This window comes from Trichosurus vulpecula, chromosome 4, assembly GCF_011100635.1.
Source record: "Trichosurus vulpecula isolate mTriVul1 chromosome 4, mTriVul1.pri, whole genome shotgun sequence".
NCBI lineage: Eukaryota > Metazoa > Chordata > Mammalia > Diprotodontia > Phalangeridae > Trichosurus > Trichosurus vulpecula.
Genome location: NC_050576.1, coordinates 43,423,360 through 43,447,003, shown reverse-complemented (window position 1 = coordinate 43,447,003; position 23,644 = coordinate 43,423,360). Strand labels below are relative to the sequence as shown.

The 23,644-nt window shown below is 38.4% G+C and overlaps 2 protein-coding genes across 2 annotated transcripts in view; both read left to right on the top strand.

Annotated features, from left to right (window-relative positions):
• The window catches only part of LOC118847894 (calcium-activated chloride channel regulator 1-like), a 37,211-nt gene extending 27,582 nt beyond the window's left edge, over positions 1-9,629 (top strand). The window contains exons 12-14 of the mRNA XM_036756575.1: positions 3,852-4,016; positions 5,229-5,465; positions 9,295-9,629. Of these exons, the coding sequence (XP_036612470.1) occupies positions 3,852-4,016; positions 5,229-5,465; positions 9,295-9,629 (737 nt within the window). The remainder of the gene's footprint in view (positions 1-3,851; positions 4,017-5,228; positions 5,466-9,294) is intronic.
• Positions 9,630-12,309: 2,680 nt separating this feature from the next.
• LOC118847927 (calcium-activated chloride channel regulator 1-like) overlaps positions 12,310-23,644 on the top strand; it is a 33,885-nt gene continuing 22,550 nt past the window's right edge. Inside the window, exons 1-5 of the mRNA XM_036756626.1 lie at positions 12,310-12,594; positions 16,957-17,097; positions 17,290-17,437; positions 20,278-20,383; positions 21,809-21,986. Of these exons, the coding sequence (XP_036612521.1) occupies positions 12,433-12,594; positions 16,957-17,097; positions 17,290-17,437; positions 20,278-20,383; positions 21,809-21,986 (735 nt within the window). The 5' untranslated portion in view covers positions 12,310-12,432. The remainder of the gene's footprint in view (positions 12,595-16,956; positions 17,098-17,289; positions 17,438-20,277; positions 20,384-21,808; positions 21,987-23,644) is intronic.

The following is a 23,644-nucleotide window of genomic DNA, read 5'->3' as shown; positions in this document are numbered from 1 at the left end:
CTCCTACAGAATTGTCTTGGACCAAAATATTGCTGGGAGTAGCTAAATTATTCATAATACATCATCATCCAATATTGCTGTTACTGTGATAGAATGTTCTCCTGGTTCTGCTCATTTCACTTTGCTTCAGTTCACTTAAGTCCATGTTTTTCTAAGGATATCCTACTCATCATTTATTTTTTCCCACTTAATGGTATTTTATTTTTTTCCAATTACATGTAAAGATAGTTTTCAACATTCCTTCTATGAGATTTTGAGTTTCAAATTTTTCTTCATCACTCCCCTCTCCAAAATAGCAAGCAATCTAATACAGGTTATACATGTACAATAATATTAATCTTATTTCCACATTAGTAATGTTGTGAAAAAAAGAATGAGAACAAAAGGGAAATACCACAAGAAAGAAAACAAAAAAAGGAAAATAGTATGCTTCAATCTACATTCAGATTCCATACTTCTTTCTTTGGATGTGGATAGAATTTTTTATCATGAATCTTTTGGAATTGTCTTGGACCATTACATTGCTGAGAGGAGCTAAATCTATCATAGTTGATAATCATACAATGTTGCTGTTACTGTGTACTGGTTCTGCTCACTTCAACATTTCATCTAAGTCTTTTTAGGTTTTTTTGGAAAACTGCCTGATTATCATTTCTTTTTATGCTTTTTGCATCTTGTATTTGAAAATCAAATTTTCTATTCAGCTCTGGACTTTTCATCAGGAATGCTTGCAAGTCCTTTATTTCACTGATGTCCATTTTTCCCCTGAAGGAGAATACTCAGTTTTGCTGGGTAGGAGATTCTTGGTTGTAATCCTAGCTCCTTTGCTCACCAGAATATCATATTCCAAATCCTTTAATCCTTTAATGTAGAAGCTGCTAAATCTTATGTTATCCTGACTGTGGCTCCATGATATTTGAATTTTTTTTTTGGCTCCTTGCAGTATTTTCTCCTTAACCTTGGAAATCTGGAAATGGACTATAACATTCCTGGGAGTTTTCATTTTGGTATCTCTTTCAGGAGGTGATCAGTGGAGTCTTTCCATTTATATTTTACCCTCTGGCTCAAGAATATCAGGGAAGTTTTCCTTAATAATTTCTTGGAAGATGATATCTAGGCTTTTTTGATCTTAGGTAGTCTAATAATTGTTAAATTCTCTCTCCTCGATCTATTTTCCATACCAGTTGTTTTTCCAAAGAAATATTACACATTTTCTTCTGCTTTTTCATTCTTTTGATTTTGATTGTTTCTTGATGTATCATAAAATCTTTAGCTTCCACTCGCCCATTTCTAGCTTTTAAGGAATTATTTTCTTCAGTGAGCTTTTGTTACTCCTTTTCCATTTGGCCAAGTCTACTTTTTAAGGAGTTCTCATCAGTTAATTTTTGTATATCTTTTTCCATTTAGCCAATTCTGATTTTCAAGGATTCTTCTCTTCATTAGATTTTTATGCCTCTTTTACCATTTGGTCTATTCTGTTTTTTAAGGTGTTATTTTCTTCAATATTTTTGTGCCTCATTTGCCAAGCTGTTGACTCTTTTTCATGATTTTCTTTTATAAGTCTTATTTCTCTTCCCAATTTTTTCTCTACCTTTCTTACTTGATTTTTAAAATCTTTTTCAAGCTCTTCCACGGCCTGAGACCAATTCACAGTTTTCCTTCAGGCTTTTGATGCAGGAATTTTGACTTTGTTGTCTTCTGAGTATGTGTTTTGATCTTCCTTGTCATGATAGTAACTTTCTATGGTCAGAATTTTTTTCTTTTGTTTGTTCATCTTCTAGCCTATTTCTTGACTTTTAACTCTATGCTAAAGTGGAGCTCTGCTTCCCAAGTGGAGGAGACATTGTCCAAAACTTCAGGGTTTTTGGTGCAGCTGTCTTCAGAGGTAATTCTAGGAACCTGTAAGTTTTTGGCTCTTCCAAGGTGGTATGATCTAGTTTACTATGCTTCTGGCCTGTGCTCTGCTCTGTGAGGGAGCACAAGTACTCTTTTCAATCCTGGAACTGTAGCCAGCATGCCTGCACTGCTGTGACTTCAATCTCTGCCTTGCTAATTCTCTTCCTCACACTGGGATTAAGACCTAGGACTGTGACATAAATCCAAGTATAAGCAATGCAACAGAGCCCTGCCCCTGGTGCCAGCAAAGGGTCCCCTATAAATCTCCTTCTGACCCATTGTCCAATCCCTTTACCATCTGTGAGCTGAGAGGTCTGGAAATCACAGGGGCTCACAGAAGATTGTAATCAAGTATCAAACAAATTTAAAAAGTATTTTGAAAAGCCCCATTTAAAGTCATTAGACTATAGGGAAATACTTTAGAGCAATGGCTCCCAAATTTTTCCATGATCCCTGGGAGGAAGGACAATCTCACACTGACCAAACATCAGCACCAGCCTGCCTGTGTCCCCAGTTCATCCTCTTCATGGAATGGGCTACATAAACAGTCTTCAACAATGATGTCTCTTCTACTCTTTGAAATATCTGCACACTATGGGGAAGAGACAGACCCTCTTGGCACTATGTGTGTATCCATTTAATAAAAATGTATGGATTTGAGAGGCATTTATTAAATTGCTACTAATTAAAGTACAATGATTGGAGCTAGTGATACATTAACAAATAGTAAGCAATCCCTGCCCTCAAAGAACTTACAATCAAACTGGCTGAATACAACATGGGCACAGAGAGGTAAATGTAAAATATATTACAGGTAAATTCAAAGTACTTTGGGTATGGAAGAGGATAGGGAAGGAACTAACAAATAGGGGGAATCTTAAAATGCCTAATGGAGAAGATGGGACCTGAATTCTGCTTAGAAGGAAGCTATGGATTCCAAGAATCAGAAGTGATGATGGAGCACATTCCAAAAATGGGTGGGCAGTGGGTCAATTAGGCAAAGGCAGAAAAGTGAGAGATTGAAGGATAAGTATAGGGTACAGTTAGCCCACCAGTCTGACTGGAATGGAGATCACATGAAAGGGAGTAATAAAAAATAATACTACATTGCAAGTGGGAGCCAGATTACAGAGGGGTTTAAAAGACTGACAAGATTTCTATAGAGGTGATGGGGCAGTTGATAATTTTTGCATAGTAAGATCACATGTTCAGATCTGTGTTTTAAAAGTACTGCAGAGGGATGAGACTGGAGGCAGGAAAACCAATGAGGAGGCTATTATAATCATCCAAATGCCTAAATTAGGGTAGAGGCTGTATGAGTGGAGAAAAAAAGAGTGATACAAGAGATGATATAGAGATGAAATCAACAAGACTTGGCAAATGGCTGGATAGGAAAATTGAGAGAGAAGGAAGAGGCATGGGTTCAAATTCTGCCTCTTACATTTACTAGTTCTTTGACTGTGGAAATGTCAATCTTTTCAATATCCTCATTTGTATAATGGGTACAACAATATATTTCATCAGGGTGTGCTGGTAAATGTTTAGGAACAGGATTTCTTGGAGGGAAAAGGATACATAACATACTTCTAAGTTTAATCTCCATCTTAAATCTAGACATTCAACTAAAAAATTAACCAAGCCCCGATTTGTAGGATTTCCAAGGTGTAAATGCTCGGACTGAAAATTGATCAATCAATTATTTGTAGTACAAGTTGGCTCTAACAGATCACTGTTATAGTATTTACCTTGCAACGTTGTTGGGAGATTCCATTAAGATCATGTTTGCAATAAGCTTTGACATTTCTCAAGTATTTTATAAAGAAGTATGTTTGCGTATAGAAGTGGCATACATGTTTTGAATCTATTACTATCTTCCAATGTCCAAGTGTATTTTTGAGAAGTTACATATTCATTTGTCATGCAATGCTTATTAACTCCTTTATTTCTACACAAAGGTGCTGATGCTTCCAAGAATGATGGTGTCTATTCAAGGTATTTCACAGCCTACAAAACAAATGGTCGATACAGCTTAAAAGTGAGAGCCCTGGGAGGAGCAAACACCCAAAGGTCAAGATCCCAAGTGAATGGAGCCTTATACATACCAGGCTGGGTAGAGAATGGTAAGGAACCTCCCATAACAAAACTAAGGTGCTGTCTGGTATCAAGGGCAAGAGATGATCTAATTGAACTTTGACACATCTTGGATCTCAAACTAAAGATTGTTCATACATTATAGAACTTGTTGAAGGCAATGGGGCTGTTTAGCCCAGAGAACAGAAGACTTATCTATCAAGTAGCTGAATGATCTCCCAAGGAAAAAAGATTAGACTTGTTCTGCTTGGCCCCAGAGAGCCGAACTGAGCTTGGTAGGTGAAAGATGCAAAGAGGAAGATTTAGGCTTGGTAGAAGGAAAAACCTCCTAAGCATTAGAGCTCTCCCACAGTAAAATGAGCTAGATGGGCTCCCCATCACTGAGGAGCTTCAAGTCCACTCTGGATGACTACTCAGGTTTGTTGTAGAGGGGGCTCTTTTCACATAATATGGACTAGATGGCCATTTGGATGCCTTGCACCTCTGAGGTTCTGCAATTCTGCAATTGAGAGGCTACCTACCAAGTGCCTCTAACTGTATGTCCAGTATGTCTGTCCTACATAGAAAATTTAACAAACCAGTATACCACAAGGAAGCAGTCCCAGTATATCTCTAACTGGTAGAAGAATCATGTTTGTAAGCCTTAAATACTCCAGTACTGCCCACAGACACAAATGTTTGGGTAGAAGTAGAGAGGTTAGGGCTATGAATCACAGCATCTCAGAACTGTAAAGGACCTCCACAGCCTTCTGGACAAACCCATTCCTGGAGCAAGAGTACCCTCTACAACATACTATCTCCTTCTTCTGCTTGAAGCTCTCTAGCGATAGAACAATCCACTAAAGAAGTCTACTCTCTGTTAGAATAGCTCTAATTGTTCACTTGAGGCTGGTGCAGTCAGGGAAGGCCACAGGGAGGAGGCAGACTGTGAGATACAATGTGAAAGATGTAGAGGATTAATGAGACAGGCCAGAAGAGATGACATAGTTTTTTTTTCCCCAAATGAGTGACTTCCAGCAAACCTGATCTTTGGGAAAGAAAGCTGGGATATTTCCTTTCTTCCTTTTCCTCTTTGCCAACTTGACTCCTGGCTTGGTGCCTACATTTAGCAGATGACAGTGTCAATAAGAAGAAAAAAGTGAAAGAGGAGGGTGAGCTGGGAGCACTATGATCATATATAATGAAAATAGGCAGCAAGCATGTGGTATTGTGCCTAATCACGAGTGACTTCTTCCATGCAGGAGAAGTAAAAATGAATCCACCAAGACCAGAATTTAATGTCAGTGACCCTCAAGACAAGCAAGTGTGTTTCAGCAGAACAGGCTCAGGAGGTTCATTTGTAGTAACCAATATTCCAAGTGACTCCATTCAAGATGTATTCCCACCATGTCAAATTACTGACCTCAAGGCCCAGATAGAAGGAAATCGCATTAATCTGACATGGACAGCTCCTGGGGGTGACTATGATCATGGACGAGGTAAGTCTGAAATTTGGTTATCATTCAGAAGAAAAGGCAGCCGCCATTTCCAGAGTGCCTGCTCTGTGTGAGGCAGTGTAGTAGGCACTAGAGAAAGGCAGAGTCCCTGTCCTCACGGAGCTTGTGTTCTGGTGGGGAGATACAGCATGAACACAGTTAAGTAAACGTAAATAATATACAAAAGAATTCAAAGAATTCCAAGGGGGAGAGAACTCTTACAAGGATCATAGACTATTTGTACTGGAAGGGAACTCTGAGCCCATTTATTCCCAGAAATTCATGCTTTTATACTGCGAGGTAATTGTTTAGCTTTTATTTAGCATTTTATTTTTCTGCAGTTACATGTAAAAACAATGTTTAACATTCATTTTTAGACTTTGATTTCCAAATTCTCTCCCTTCCTCCCCCTCCCCCGCCCCCACCACTGAGAAGGCAAGCAATTCCATATAGATTATACATGTGTAGTCATACAAAACATATTCATAATACTTGTGTCATGAAAGAAAATATAGACAAGGTGGGGAAACTCAAGAAAAATGAGGAAAGTAATTTTTTAAAAAGTATGCTTCCATTTATTTCAGACACCAACAGTTCTTTCTCTGAGGATGGATAACATTTTTCACCCTAAGTCCTTCAGAATTGTCTTGGATCATTGTAGTGCTGAGAATGGCTAAATCTCAGCCGATCACCTTACAATATTGCTGTTACTTTTTACACAGTGTTTCACTTTGCATCAGCTCATGCAAGTTGTCCCAGGTTTTTCTGAGAACATCCTGCTCATCATTTCTTACAGTACAATAGCATTCCATCATAATCACATACCGCAACTTGGTCAGCCATTCCCCAAATGATGGATATCCCCTCAACTTGTAATTATTTACCCCCGAAAAAGAGTTGCTACAAAAATTTTTGTACATGTAGGTCCTTTGCCTTTTTATCTCTTTTGGGATACAGACCTAATAGCAGTGTGGTATTCCTAGGTCAAAGGGTATGCAAGGTTTTATATCCCTTTGGCCATAGTTTGAAATTTCTCTACAGAATGGTTGAATCAATTCACAACTCCACCAACAATGCATTAAAGTCTCATTTTCCCATGTTCCCTCCAACATTCGTCATTTTCCTTTTCTGTCCTATTAGCCAATCTAATAAGTATGAGGTAGTACCTCAGAATTGCTTTAATTTGCATTTCTCCTAATCAATAGTGATTTAGAGTATTTTTTCATATGACTACAGACAGCTTTGATTATTTCATCTGAAAACTGATCATATCTTTTGATCATTTTTCATCTAAAGAATGACTCTTATTTTTGTAAATTTGACTCACTTCTCTATATGTTTGAGAAATGAGGCCTTCATCAGAGAAACCTGCTTCAATGTTTTTTTCACAGTTACCATTGCTAACTGCATTTCCTTCTATTCTATTCCCCCCATTTATTCTTTTCTCTCTCTTCTTTTGCTCTGTTCCTCCTCAAAATGTTTTACTTCTGACTACCCCCTCCCTCAAACTGTCTTCGCTTCTATCACACCCCCCAACCTTCTTTTATCCCCTCCCCCACTTATTTTCATGTAGGGTAATATAGATTTCTATACTTAATTGAGTGTGCATGTTATTCCCTCTTTGAGCCAATTCTGATGAGAGTAAGGTTCACACACTCCCCCTCACCTCCCCCTTCTTCCCTTCCACTGCAAAAGCTTTTTCTTGCCTCTTTTATGTGAGATAATTTACCTCATTCTACCTCTCCCTTCCTCTTTCTTCCAATACATTCCTTTCTCACCCTTTAATTTTATTTTTTAGATAGCATCCCTTCATATTCAACTCACACCTATGCCCTCTGTCTATATATGCTCCTTCTAACTACACTACCCTTCAAACCTTTAATATAGAGGCTGCTAAATCTTGTGTTACCTTGACTGTGACTCCAAAATATTTGAATTGGTTCTTTCTGGCTGCTTGCCATGTTTTCTCCTTGACCTGGGAAATCTGGAATTTGGCTATAATATTCCTGGCAGTTTTCATTTTGGGATCTCTTTCAGAACGTGATCAGTGGAGTCTTTCCATTTCTATTTTACCCTCTGGTTCTAGAATATCAGGGAGGTTTCCCTCCATAATTTCTTGAAAGATGATGTCTAGGCTCTTTTTCTATCATGGCTTTCAAGTAGTTCGATAATTCTAAAATTATTTTTCCAGGTCAGTTGTTTTTCTAATGAGATATTTCACATTGTCTTCTATTTTTTCATTTTGTTTTATCATTTCCTGATTTCTCATAGAGTCATTAGCTTCCTTTTGCTCCATTCTAATTTTTAAGGAATTATTTTCTTCAGTGAGCTTTTGGACATCTTTTTCCATTTGATCAATTTAACTTTTTAAGGCATTCTTCTCCTCATTGGCTTTTTGGGCCTCTTTTACCACCTGGACTACTCTTTCTTTAAGGTGTTATTTTCTTCAGTATTTTTGGTGTCTCCTTACCAAGCTGTTGACTTGTTTTCCATAATTTTCTTTTAGCACTCTCATTTCTCTTCCCAATTTTTCTTCTACCTCCTTTACTGAGACCAAATCAGTATTTTTTGTAGGCTTTGGATGTAGGAGCTTTGACTCTTTGTCTTCTTCTGAGTGTGCATTTTGATCTTCCTTGTCACCATAGTAACTTTCAATAGTCAGAGATTTTTTTCATGTTGCTTACTTATTTTCCCAGCTTATAGTTGACTTTTAAGTCTGTTAAAGTAGGGTTCTGCTTCCAGGGTTGAGGGCACACTGTCCCACATTTCAGGGGATTTGTGAAGCTATTTTCAGAGATACTTCTAGGGACCTGTAAGTTTTCAGTTCTTCCAAGGTGGTATAACCTAAGGAAAGGTGTTTACTTCTCTCCTAGCCTGTGCCCTGGAACTATGAGGAGGGTTTCTCCTTTGCTGTGGCTCAAAGCTCTGTTATGCTAGTGCTAGTCCTCACCTCAGAGTATGGGTAAAGCAACAGATTCCTGCTTCGGTGTTAGCAAAGAGACCCCTGTAATCTCCTTCTGACCCATTGTTGGACCCCATTACCATCTGTGAGCTGAGAGCTCCAGAAGCTGCCACTGCCCCTGCTAATTCAGTCATGGCCAAAGCCTGCTCCTGGTTTGCTGGGGCCAGTCTGTGCTGGAGCAGCCTGCACTGGACTGTGAGCCTATTTCAACCTGGAGCAACAGATGTTTCCTGCAAAACTTTCATGTTGTCTTGGGCTGGAAATGTTTTTCACCAGATGTTTTTGTGGTTTCTGCTGCTCTAGAATTTTTGGAGTCATTTTTTAAATGTATTTAGGGGTTTGGGAGAGAACTCAGGCAAATCCCTGCCTTTACTCCACCATCTTGACTCCACCCCTCCTATGAGGTATTTTACTAAAGCAATTTTAATAAAGTTCATAGAACACCTTGCTTGGTATTTGTGTTAGAGAAGATAGAAGTTTAGAGCCTAGAAGAATGACCGGTAGGTGGAGGGGTGGGTTTAGGAATAAGATAAAAATGTTCCATAGAAATAAGTTGCCCCCTTTAGAAGTAACTTTGAAACCTACCCAGAACTCAATCTCTAAAGAATTTAACTACAAACATCATTTCCCTCTTTCAGGAGGAATGGTCCCTTGGGAGATCTATTACATGAGTGTCTGCTTGACATTTATCACTCTGTCAAGAATGCACACACAAGAACTTAAATGGAATGCTAGATAAGACTATAACTATGGCTTGCCATTTGATCTCTTAGATGGGGAAAACATAGTCTTCTGATCTCTGTGATTTTTATTATTTTTCTGCTTTGTTGAATCTATTCAAATATTAGAAGTAGTTTTATCTCTTTTTAGCCCAGCAGTACATTATACGAATCAGTGAAAGTATCCTGGACCTGCGGGATAAGTTTGATGATGCTCTCCAAGTGAACACTACTGACCTGATACCTGAGGAGGCCAATACCCAGGAATTCTTTGTGTTTGAGCCAAAAGGCATCAATCTAGTAAATGGCACCAACCTCTACATTGCCATTCAGGCTGTCGATGAAGCAAATCTGAAGTCCAAATTATCCAACATTGCACAAGTATCTGTATTTATACCTCCAGAGGAAACCCCTTGTGGCAGCAATCATATCTTTAAAATAGTGTGGAAGTGGCTGGGTGAGCTGCAGCTGACAATACCCAAGTAAAGGGCCATATGTATAGTGACCTAAAGCTCAGTTCTCTGAGATGAGTACAAAATTCAGTTTTTCCTCTGGATTTGTCTCACCTCATTCATTTCCCTTTTGATTATAAATGTTTATCAGATGTATTCCTGATCTCTGCATAGGAAGGAAACATTGATATGTGGATGATTAAACACAAATCATCCGGTGTGTGTGTGAAAGGACTATTTAGCAAAGTGTAACAATTGTGAGCTTTTTTTTCACTATCCTGGATACTGACAAATAAAGACAACTCTCATTTAATATTTTTTTTGAAATGTGTTTTGATTATTTGGGTGAGAAATAAAATAGTTTTGAATGGCAGTCAAGCTTGTCCCTAGAGAAAAGATAGGAAATCATGCATTCCTTCCTGTATTGCAGAGGTGGGAGGCTGTGGGTATAGAATATTGCATCTATAATGGGACGTGGTCCGTTTGCTAATTAGTTTTGTTGAACTTCTTTTATTTCTTTTTCAAAAAAACTTCATTATAAAGGATGGATTGCTGAGGAGGGGCAGAGGGGGAGATATTTTCAGAAACAAATGACATAAAAATTAAAAGACTCCAACAGAAATAAGGCAAAAACAATTTAAATGTAAAGAGAAAGAACAAAAATGGTAAATGGTTGCTAATCCAGCAGAGATGAAACTTTTAACTTCTCACTTTGGTTAGTCAACAACAGCTGTGCCCAGAAGTTAGTCTACCCCCACAAGACAGAATCTCAGAGCTGGAACAGATGTCCTTTAGTGCAATCCTTACCCAAGCAGGAATCTCCTCCGATAGAACATGAATTCAATGAATACCAATCAAGCTCATATGACATGGAAGACCCGGTGGTGCTAAGAGCCTCCACTGGAAGAACTCTAGAGATGGAAAACCCAAGCTTCCAAGACAGGCCATGTCACTTTTGGACAGCTCTAATTTTTAGAAAAGTTCTCTGTTAGTAAAGTTGAAGCCTGCTTCTCATCTACTGTTCATAGGACAGCCCTCTTGGGGAAAATGAGCTAAGTCGGACTCTTCTTCCACATGACAGACCCTCACAGACTTGAAGGTCATAGTTTAGTGGGAGAAGTGCTAGATTTGGAGTCAGAGAACCTGGAGGACCATTAGCCTATTATTCTAACCTCTCTGATTTCCCAATTTCTTCATCTGTGAAGTAAAGTGGTTGTACTCTAAGGTCCCTTTCAGTGTTACATCTATGGTTTTATATACACCTAAAAGTTTTCTTCTCCAAGCTAATTGTTCCCATTTCCTTCACATGAACTTCAAATAGTAGAGTCTCTAGTTCCCAAACTCTCTTCTAGACTTTCTCCAACTTACCAATGTCCTTCCTCAAATATAGCCCCAAGAGCTGAACACAATTCTCTAGATATGGTCTGACCAGGACAGAGAGATTGCTTTCCACAGTGGGTTTATGGGGTGTTCAGAAGGACTACCATCTCTGGTACGAGGGCTTGTTGACACCTTTTTGGGGCTGCTAATTCACCTTTGGTGTCCAACCAGTCACCCAATTCTCACCCGTAGCTTCAAGAAGTTGTAGCATGCACTGTAGCCACACCTCTGTAAAATTGTCTTGGAACATATGCTAAACCAGGTTGAGAGTAACCAACAAACCTCAAACCTGTTGTTGAATTAGGGAAATGTGTACCCCAAACATGTGGGTGAAAAGAGCTGCTCTCAGAGTCAGGAAGATCAGGAGTCAAATTCTATCTCTGACAGAGCCTGGTCTTGTGATAGGCAAGTCACTGACAATTCTCTAACACCATAAGATGCAGAGAAGGGGGCCAACCTGGACAATATACAGTTGAGGAATCTGAGGCAAAGAGAGGTTAGGTGACTTTTTAGAATCATACAACTTGTAACTGCCTTAGCTAGGATATGAACACAGATCTTCCTGTCCTCTACCCATTATGCCACCTAGTACCTAGATTGATGACAGATAGACAGAAAGATAGATAGATAGATAGATAGATAGATAGATAGATAGATAGATAGATGAAGGTAGTTAGATATAACCACATAGATACATAGATGATAGATAGATTAGATAGATAGGCAGAGAGATGATAGACATAGAGACAGACACATGACCAAAGCATTTTTAAGTACTTACTATGTGCCAGGTCCTCTGCTAAGTGCTGAAGATACAAATATAAGGAAGCAAGAAAGGCCCTGCTCTCAAGGACCTTACATTGTAATGGGGAAAAATAAAACCTCAGGGATCCCAGGACAAGATGCTTAGAGACCCTCATTTCACCTATGAGAACATTAAAGACAAGAAAAGTGATGTGACCTACACAAAGTCACATAGGTAGTAAATGGTGGGGCCAGGATTCAAACGCAAGGCCCCTAATTACAAATTTCATGCTCCTTTAATAAGTGCTAGCCAACTTCAGTAGGACTTCTGCTGGGAAGAATCAGGGTCACAGACAAGGCCAAGAATTGTAAGTGTAATATCTGCCTTGGCTAACCAGCTGGGTGTGTCCATTCTGGTGAACCAGGGTGTGGGACTCCCACACTCTCAATCCCAACAAATAGTTTGATAAGCAGCACAATGCCCTGTCCAAAATGAAATATTTGAGTATACACAAAGTTATTATTTCCACATTATTCCCTGGAATAGGGACAGGAATAGCAATGATGAAAATGTAAAATATTTTGCTGGAAGAGGTTTGAAAGGGCAAAAATACATCTGATGACATAGAAGAAGATGCTATATATATAAAGACAGAGTGAGAGAGGGACAAAGAGAGAGAAGGACCTTCTGAAGCAACACTCTCTGGCATGCAATGATGGGGCTCTTTAAGAATTGTATCTTCACCCTGACCTTGTACCTGCTGCAGGGGGCAACTGCTTCCCTCATTCAGCTGAATAACAATGGCTATGAAAACATTGTCATTGCCATCGACCCAACTGTGCCAGAGGATGACAAACTCATTCAACACATAAAGGTAAGAGAGCTGCAATAATACAGGTCCTCACGGTGGGAGCTAAAGGATGGTTTGGGGGATGCAATTGGGCTTAGAAGAAAGAGACAGAAGACCTGGGTTTTCCTCGTATTGTTCAGTAACTTCCCGGGGCATCATCAGTTGCCTCATCTATAAATTGGGGATAATAATGTCTGGTGTGCCTTCAGGTAGAGATACAACTTCCTTGGTTGGAAATGAGAAAGCAGCAGAGTCTCCATGGAGAGACTTTTGCCTGCTGGGGGCTCCACAGTTATCAAAATACATGTTTTTAAATTCGCAAACCCTAGGAGAAGAAGTGGCAAGTGCTGTCTAATGGTCGTTGAAAGTTGATAGGGACACTGAGAAATTAGATGATTTGTCAAGTGTCATCTCCTTCATGAAGCCTCAGCTGGAAGGGGTCAAAGTACATTGGGTATTTCCTTGTATTTATCACATTTCCCTTTGTATTATAACTCTTTGCACATATGGCTCTCCTGTCCCTCTCCCACCTCCCATTAGACTGCAAACTCCTAAATGTCAGGCATTGTACCCTTCTTTCTAACCCCAGTGATGTTTTGCAGATATAAGTACTTAAAAGCCATTTATGGAACTGGGTTTAATTGAATTGTGTCCTCTTGACAGAAAACTCCCTTATGGGAAGGAATAATGTCAGGACCCCACTAGGACATGTATCAAACCCTGGATGGTTTGAAACTGACTTACAAATTTACCAAGTTTCATGGTAAAGACTGAAGAAGCTTTAGCAAAGACTCTGAAAGCATCCCAAACAGTCTGTCTTCACAGAAAAGTTGTTTAATTTTAAGGCTAGGAGGACCATTTAGCCTTATTTCATAGATGTAGGTACTGAGAGTCTGTTTAAATATCTTGGTCTAAATTAAATCCTTATGGGGATGGCATGCTTGAACCTGACTTCCACTCCAATACATGCCTATCAACATATCTCCATTTTCATTCGATTAAAATACTGTAATTTTTTATACTAGCAATCTTCACTATGAAGTTAAATGACTGGTTATTTATTCCTCTATTACCTGTCAGAATTCTTGATGGAATTATTTCTTTTTCTTTTTCATAAATTAATTAATTTATTTTTAGTTTTCAGCATTCACTTCCATAAGATTTTGAGTTTTAAATTTTCTCACCTTCCTCCCTCCAGCCTTCCTAAGATGGTGTGCAATCTGATATAGGCTCTACATATACATTCATATTAAACATATTTTCACATTAATCATGTTATAAAGAACAATTAGAACCAGTGGGAGGAACCACAAGAAAGAAGGAACAAACAAACCAAAAAAGAGCAAATAGTCTGCTTCAATCTGCATTCAGACTCTGCAGTTCTTTTTCTGAATGTGGATAACATTTTCCATCATGAATCTCTTGCAGTTGTCTTAGATCCTTGCATTGATAAGAAGAGCTAAGTCTATCAAAGTTAGCCATTGTACAATGTTGCTGTAACTGCGTAAATATGTTCTCCTGCTTCTGCTCACTTCACTAAGCATCAGTTCATGTAAGTCTTTCCAGGTTTTTCTGGAGTCCACCTACTCATCATTTCTTATAGCACAATAGTATTCCAGTACATTCATATACCACAACTTGTTCAGCCATTCCCCAGTTGATGGGCATCCCTTCAATTTCCAATTTTTGGCCACAACAAAAAGACTTGTTGTAAATATTTTTGTACATATGGGTCCTTTCTCCATTTTTATGATCTCTTTGGGCTACAGACCTAGAATTGGTATTGCTGGATTAAAAGATATGCACAGTTTTATAGCCCTTTGGGCATAGTTCCAAATTGCTCGCCAGAATGGTTGGATCAGTTCACAACTCCACCAGCAGTGCATTAGTGTTTCAATTTTCCCACATCTTCTCCAGCATTTATCATTTTTCTGTTTTGTCATGTTAGCCAATTGATAGGTGTGATGTAGTACTTCAGAGTTGTTTTGATTTCCATGTCTCTAAACAATAGTGATTTAGAGCATTTTTCCATATAACTATAGATATCTTTAATTTCTTGCTCTGAAAATTGCCTGTTCATCTCCTTTGACCATTTATCAGTTGGGGACTGACTTGTGTTCTTATAAATTTGACAGCTCTCTATCTATTTTAGAAATGAGGCCTTTGTCAGAGACACCAGCTGTACAAATTGTTTCCCAGCTTTCTGCTTCCCTTCTAATCTTGGTTTCATTGGCTTTCTTTCTGCAAAAACTTTTCAATTTAATGTAATCAAAATCATCCATTTTGCATTTCATAATGTTCTCTATTTCTTCTTTGGTCATAAATCTAACAGGTAAACTACTGCTTGCTCTCCTAGTTTGCTTATATCAGCTTTTATATCTAAATCATGTGTCCATTTTGACTTTATCTTGGTATACGATATAATTTGTTGGTCTATGCCTAAATTCTTCCATATTACTTTCCAGTTTTCCCAGAAGTTTTTGTTAAATAGGGACTTCTTATCACAGAAGCTGGAGTCTGGGTTTGTCAAACAGTAGATTATTATAGTCATTGACTATTATGTCTTGTGTACTTGCCCTATTCCACTGATCCACCACTCTATTTCTTAGCCAGTCCCCAGGTAGTTTTGATGATTGCTGCTTTATAATACAATTTAAGATCTGATATGGTTAGGCCACCTTTCCTTGCATTTCTTTACATTAATTCTCTTGATATTCTAGACCTTTTGTTCTTCCAGGTGAATTTTAATATTTTTTCTAGCTCTAAAAAATAATTTTTGGCAGTTTGCTTGATATGGCACTGAATAAGTAAATTAATTTAGGTAGAATTGTCATTTTTATTATATCAGGGCAACCTGATATAACCTGAGCAACTCATAGTATTTGAATTATTTAGGTCTGACTTTATTTGTGTGAAAAGTGTTTTGTAATTGTTTTCATATAGTTCCTGGGTTTATTTTGGCAGGTAGACTTCCAAATATTTTACAATGTCTACAGTATCTTCAAATAGAATTTCTCTTTCTGTCTATAGTAACTGTAAATGGAATTTCTCTTTCTATCTCTTGCTGTTGGGCTTTGTTAGTAATAAACAGAAATGCCAATGACTTATGTGGATTTATTTTATATAGTACAACTTTGCTAAAGCTGTTTCTTACTTCAAGTAGTTTTTTAATTGATTTTCTTGGATTCTCTAAGTATACCATCATAGCATCTGCAAAGACTGATAGCTTTGTTTCTTCTTTGCCTATTCTAATTCCTTCAATTTATTTTTCTTCTCATTGCTAAAGCTAACATTTTCAGTACAATATTGAATAACAGAGGTGATAATGAACATCCTTATCTCACTCCTGATCTTACTGGAAATGCTTCTTGCTTATTCCCATTGCATAAAATGCTTGCTGATGGTTTTAGATAGATGTTGCTTATCATTTTGAGGAAGACTCCATTTATTCCTGTGCTCTCTGGTGTTTCTTAATGGGAATGGGTGTTGTATTTTGTCAAAAGCTTTTTTTTATTATTATTATATTATTTCTGTTAGTTTTGTTGTTGATATGGTCAATTTTGCTGATAGTTGAATGAGTTGAACCTAATATTGAACCAGCCTTGCATTCCTGGTATAAATCCTACCTGGTCATAGTGTATTATCCTCAAGACAAGTTGCTGTAATCTCTTTGCCACTATTTTATTTAAAATTTTTACAGCTATATTCCCCAGGGAAATTGGTCTATAATTTTCTTTGTCTGTTTTGGCTCTTCCAGCTTTCAGTATCAGCAGCATATTTGTATCATAAGAAGGATTTGGTAGGACTCCTTCCTCACCAATTTTCCCAAATAGTTTGTATAGTACTGGAATTAGTTATTATTTAAATGTTTGATAGAATTCATTATAAATCCATCTGGCCCTGGAAATTTTTTTCTTAGGGAGTTCATTGATGGCTTGTTCAATTTCTTTTTTTTGAAATGGGGTTATTTAAGTATTTTATTTCCTCTTCAGGTAATCTGGCAATTTATATTTTTGTAATTATTCATGATTTTACTACGATTGTCAAATTTATTGGCATACAATTGGGCAAAATAGCTCCTAATTATTGTTTTAATTTCCTCTTCATCGGTGGTGAATTAAGCCTATTATTCATTTTTGATACTGGCAATTTGGTTTTCTTTCTTTTTTAATCAATGTAACCAAAGGTTTATCAATATTATAAATTTTTTCATAAAACCAGCTCTTTGTTTTATTTATTAGTTCAACAGTTTTCTTAATTTCAATGTTACTAAACTCTCCTTTGGTTTTCAGAATTTCTAAATGAGTAATTTGTTTTTTTCCAGTTTTTTTTATTTCATGCCCAATTCATTGAGCTCCTGTTTCTATATTTCTACTTTTCACATAGCACGTGGTGTCAGATGCTTCAACTTACCTGTATAAAGCAACAGAAAAAAGATTTTACTTCAAAGGAGTATCCATCTTGATTCCCAAGACATGGCAGAGAAAACCAGACTATAAAAAACCAAAACTTGAGACCTATAAATATGTAAGATCATCAAACTCTCATTTTTATTAAATAACATTTTTATTAAGCAGTATGTCATGTGTAAGTTAATTTTTTTTTAAATACAATTTACTAATAATTATTTTTCCAAAATCTTTCAGTATAAATATTGCAAGTTTGGGTTATGAGGTTCTATATAACACAAAGTTTTTTTTTTAAAAAAAACATTTCTAGGCAGATATCATCATTGAAGTCCCTAATCCCCCAGGCAGTGATGTTCCACGAACTGACCATATTGGACAGTGTGGAGACATGGGAGAGAGAATCCATTTAACTCCTGACATCATATTGGGAAAAAAGTTGGATGAATATGGACTACCAGGTACAGTTACTGATAAAAGTCTATGATAACATCATATGTGCAACATAATTCATAACTTAGGTTTCATAGTAGACATGGAATATGGTTCTCTTGATTTGAAAATGCAGATTAGCCAAAAAGTTTGCATGGGTATTCCTTCTTTTCATTTAAGAAGGGATAGCAGTATTTCACCTCACCTTCGGAAATGTCATTGCTTTAGACTGCAGGTCTCTAAATTTTTTACCGCCTTCCCTATCAGAAAAAAAAGGAAAATGACTTCAGTGGCTGAATGGAGGTTGGATTGGGCTAGGGAGATATTTGAGACAGGAGATCCACCAGCACGCAATGGTCCATGTATGAGGTAATGAGGGATCTGCACCAGAATGCTGGCAGCATCAGATGAGAGAAAGAGCCATATTCAAGGGATGCTTCAAAGGTGAAATCAATGAGTCTTGTCAACAGATTGGATGTTGGGAGTAAGAGACAGTAAGGAATCCTAGCTGACACTTAGGTTTATGAGCCTGGTGGACTGGGAGGATAGTATCACCCTCTATGGTAATAGGAAGAATGGGGAGGATTTAAGAGGAAAGATGAAGAATTCTGTTTGGGAAACATTGAGTTAAAGATGTCTACTGCATATCACTTTAAGACATTTGAAAGGCAGTTGGAGATGTGAGACTGGAGGTCAGCAGAGAGATTAGGGCAGAATAGGCTCATTTGAGAATCATCAGCAAAGAGACAGTAATTAAAATGAGCAGATTGAAGGATCACCAAATGAAATAGTATAGAGGGAGAAGATGGCCCATCTTAGAACCCTGAGGGTCATCTCTTGGGTTAATGCCTTGGCTCTCCAGGGGTCTGGGCCTCTACCCTAGAGACCACTCCTCTAGAGAACATCCATTTAAAGTATTTTTCACATCAAAACATTATGAATCAGTGTAACACCCAATATGAATGTAAGAATCTAAAATTTCTCCATAAGGATTCAGACATCTAAGCCTAACTGGTTATTAAAATGATAGGATTCAAATAGAACTAATTTGATTTTTAATAAATTCAACAAATATTACTAAGTACCTATCATGTATGAAGTACTATGTAAAGTTTAGAAGATACAGGGATAAAAATAAAACATTCTCTGCTCTCAGGTAGCCCACAGTCAATTAAAAGGCTACAAGATGGACACAGAGAATTAGAAAACAGAGCAATGAGTAAAGAGGGAACAAGAGAGATCAGCCAATGAGCTCTGGGACTGTTGGAAAAGAGGCTAAGTGTAGACTAATACGTGGTGGGATCAAGGGTGATTTCCCAGAAGAAGTGATACTAAACTTGAATTTTGGATGTATATAAGGATTCTGAAAGGCATATAAGAAAGGAGTTCATACTAAGAATGGGGCAAGGCTTGGGGAAAAATCTACAGACAGGGAGATTGTAAATTGAACTCTGGCAACAGCTGAGTGTAGAAAAACTGAGGGATAGTCCATTGGTATCAATACAATGACAAGAAATCTATTCAGGTACACTCCTCCTCCAGAATGTTGGTTAGGCTCCCTCTGATTGATTCCTGTTGGGTTGGGGGAAAATATAAGTTGGGCAGACATGGATAAACTGAAGTCTGTAGCACTGATGACTATAGCTGAATTAAAGAGATCACTGTATCAACAGTCCAGCTAGCAGCTTCTGTGGGGGTGTAAGGTCCACCAACAACCAGCACCCAGAAAGCTTCCAACACAGGTCCTTTTGATTTGCTTTACTTAAGGAAAGCAATGTTGAGGGGTTAACAATCTTACTTTAATCCAGCATACAAATATCATTTGCTTAGTTCAGGGGGAAAAACCAGCACCCTGAATTACAGACCAAATACAATGTAACATCTGGGTGTACAGCCAGGGAGCTCATTATAATGGCTGGCTCAGAGTCACGCGCCACTCCTGCTGTGGCTCAGAGCTCTGAGCCAAACGCTAACCTTTGTGCTTATATATCCTGTTCAGGGCCCCAACCTCGCCCAGGCTGGGCGTGGAGAAGTTCCCCACCCCCAATATCACATCAGGTACAAATCAATGGCTCCCAATTGTCTCCATGCTGAGAAATACAAAAACATCCCACTTTGTCTGCCCCATTCAAACAAAGGCCAGAATCATTAAAAGTCAACAGCAAAAAGTCCCATCTTAATTACTATTACAATCACAAATCCATCCAGTTATTTAAGTAACAGAGCGGGATAGTAGGGAATGAAGGAAGGAAGGGAGGAAGGAAGGGAGGAAGGAAAGAAGGAAGGAACGAAGGAAAGAAGGAAGGAACGAAGGAAAGAAGGAAGGAACGAAGGAAAGAAGGAAGGAAGGGAGGAAGGAAGGAAGGAAGGAAGGAAGGAAGGAAGGAAGGAAGGAAGGAAGGAAGGAAGGAAAGAAGGAAGGAAGGGAGGAAGGGAGGGAGGGAGGAAGGAAGGAAGGAAAGAAGGAAGGAAGGGAGGAAGGGAGGGAGGGATGGAATTGAGGGATGGAAGGGAGGGAGGGATGGAAGGGAGGGAGGGAAGAATGGAAGGGAGGGATGGAAGGGTTGGAGGAAAGAAAGTAGTAAACATTTAGCAGTTGTCTATTATATGCCAGGCACTGTGCTAAATGCTTTACAAATATCATCTCACGAAATATAAAGCTCTAGAAGAAGGGCCTCAGTGCACTGGGTAGTTTGTCTATAGGTGATCTGTGGAAGACCATGAATAAGAATTTCATAGGAGAAAAAAGAACGACTAGGTTGTAATTTGCATTGATTAAGGGAATACCCACATTGACTTGAGGGAATACTCACAGAACATTGAATTGTAGAAGTAATTATATTTTTGCATTTCAAATATATTTCCACAGGTAAAATTTTAGTTCATGAATGGGCCCATTTACGATGGGGAGTATTTGAGGAATACAATGAAGCCGAGCCTTTCTACCAGTCTAATGGAGAAAATGTACCAGTAAAGTATGATTATCTTCTTTTAAGTTTTTTCTGAACCACATCAGATTGAAATCATCTTCTCTTGAATTAATTTTTAAAAATATTTTGGTGATTAAGATTGTTTTTCTTTTCATATATACATTACAGCAATGACATGTGTGTATCATCAATTTCACTATAACCTTCTTTATATAATATGTGACAGGTTTCTACCTAAGCATACTTCAAAGCAGAAGCAATTACATCAAAGTACAGAAAGTTTTCTGAATCTGAGGCTCGAAATTATCACAGACCAACTCTTTGGTGCTGCTATATATGTCTGGAACACAGAGAGACTTGAAAACATGGCCTCAGATACAAACTACCCCTAGAGAGATAGACCTAGCACATGTCCTTGCTACCTCCTCAGGACAGCAGCAGTGCATGCTGAAAAATGGAGACAGAAAAAGCCACCAAAATGTTGGAATACAACACCCTCACTGCACCAAAGGACCTACCTGGTCCTGTTCCTCTTTCTCCTCATACACAGGGTATTTCCTCAGGGATTTTAGGAATGGTTTTAGGAGGCACAAGCAACATTCTGTTACTTCTTGGTGTTTAAGTACAGTGAGTAATTACAACTTTCAAGGAGGGGAAATTCCAGTATCCTTCCTTGTATAGGCTACACCTGCTCTCTTCCTGTCTCTGCAGGAAACCTATATTGCTCTCCCTGTTGGGTTAAAAGGTTTAGCATCAGTCAATCCACAAGTATTGATGAAACACCTGCTATGTTCTGGTGGCTGTCCTTGGTGCTGGCAATACAAAGGGAAAAATGAAACCATCTCAGCTCTCAAAGACCTTGAAGGAAATAACATATACTTATATACATATATACACAAAATAGATGTGAAGTAATTGCAAAGTAATTGGGAGGGACACAAGCCTATACAGTGCCCTATTTCCTCTACCAGCTTGTCTAGGCCAGAGAGCTCTGAGAGATACTTTGTTGAGCACTTTGGATCTAACGAATGAATGAAACAAGTCAATGAAAAGCAGATTGGATTCTTATCAATACAGATAAAAAACTTGAGCACCACAAATTAGTGTTGATAATAACAATGAGCAGCTACTATAGCTGCTGAGCATGAGGAGGATTCCCTCTTAATTCTCATGAAGACAAGGCACCTGGAGCCCATCCCTGTGAGCAGCAGAGTCAGGGACACCAGTAAACCAGACCTGGTACTCCCTGCAGACAGGCTAGCATTGGGATATTTCAAAAAGCCCACCCGAAATTCCCTGTAGGAGTTCTCTGCCAAACAGAAATTGTTCTTCCTGGATGCCTGAGACTTTGCTGCCTAAACACATTCAGTGATGATGAATAATTGCTGTGATAACCTCAGGGATGCACACAGGTCAGGATGGTTTGAAATGAACTAATGTTCTTAAAATCTAATCCTAATATATTTTCAGATGCTCCAAAGCTATCACTGGTACAAATAGGGAATATACATGTTCCGGAGGCCACTGTTCGGTCAGATCATGCAGAACAGACCCCAAAACGGGAAAGCTTAACAAAGACTGTTTATTCATACCTGACAAAGTTCAGACTGAGAAAGCCTCCATCATGTTCATGCAAAGCATCGATTCTGTAAGTATTTAGATTATTGGTTCTGAAGTTTGTAAAAAGAAGAAACATGGCTTGTTCTAACTCTAATAACAGGCATTTATTCAGTGTTAAGGTTTACAAGACACTTTGCCTCTACCTCCTTATTTGATGCTTAGAATAACCTCATTTGCCATAACCTTCATTCCTATTTCACACATGAGGAAGTGGAGTGTTGGAGAAATGAAGTGAGTGGTGCACGGTCCCACTACTAGCTCAGGGTTCTTTCCTTACCCCATCTGTCTTTCTATCAGAACATCTGTTCAGATGACCTGAGGTAGGCCCTTTGGGCTAGGCAGCCCCTCGATGAGCCAGTATTTCTCTAAAAGGGAAGGCTGAGATTACAAAATCAGGAGAATACAAGGGAATACCACCATCATTGCTCCAATCCTCTTATATCCTTCTCCCCACCCCATATACTCTAACCATTCTCTTTTACTTTAAGATCTGGAAACTAAATAACCCTTAAATCCCTAAAATGGATAAGCCAATTTGAGGCTTAACATCAAAAAAACTAAGATCTTGGCAACTTGTGCCATTACTTCCTGGCAAATAGAGAGAGAAATGGGAGAAATGTCAGATTTTACACTCTTGGGCTCAAAGATCACTGCACATGATGACTGCAGCCATGAAATTAAAAGACACTTGCTCCTTGGAAGGAAAGCTATGGCAAATCTGGACAACATACTAACAAGGACAGACATCACCTTGCTGACATAGGTTCCTATAGTTAAAGCTATGGTTTTTCCAGTAGTAATATATGGCTATGAGAGCGGGAATATAAGGAAAGCTGAGCACTGCAGAATCAACACTTTCAAACTGTGGTGCTGGAGAACTTTTGAGAGATCCTTGGGCAGCAAGGAGATCAAATCAGTCAGTACTAAAAGAAAGTAATTCAGGCTGTTGAGTGGAAGGCCAAATAGTGAAGCTGAAGCACAAATACTTTGGCCACATAATGAGAAGAAGGGACTCACTGGAAAAGATCCTGATGTGAAAGACTGAAGGCAAAAGGAAAAGGGGATGGCCAAGGGTGAGATGGACAGTGTTATGGAAACAGCAAACATAAACTTGGATAAACTTTAAGAAATAGTGGAGCATATAAGGGGCTGGCATTCTGTGGTCCATGGGGTCACAAAAAGTTAGACACAACTGAATGACTGAACAGCAACAATAAAGCCAAGCTTTCAGGAAAGTAGATGGTACCTGATTGAATTGTAAAACACGTCTCAAAAATCACCGTAGAAATTATATATCTCTATCTATCCATCTAGCTATACATACACATATATATATATATGTGTGTGTGTGTGTGTGTGTGTGTGTGTGTGTGTATATATATTTATATGTATATGTATGTGTTCATATACATACATGTGTTCCTAAACTGGTTCCTTTTTCTCCAACTTCCATGCGTTAAAGGAGTGAACTTGACCTAATTACCTATCTTGGTGTTATATATAAAAAAGCAGCAAAGTCCACATATGCCTGAAACAAAGAAGAAGAATTTGGCTGAAGGGGGAGGCTTTCATCACTGAGGAACCAAACTATTTTATGTAAAACTGTATTTCCATTTGGGTCTGGAGATAATAAAATAGCATGCACAGGTCAGTCAATAACATCATGAAAAGATCCAAACAAAACAA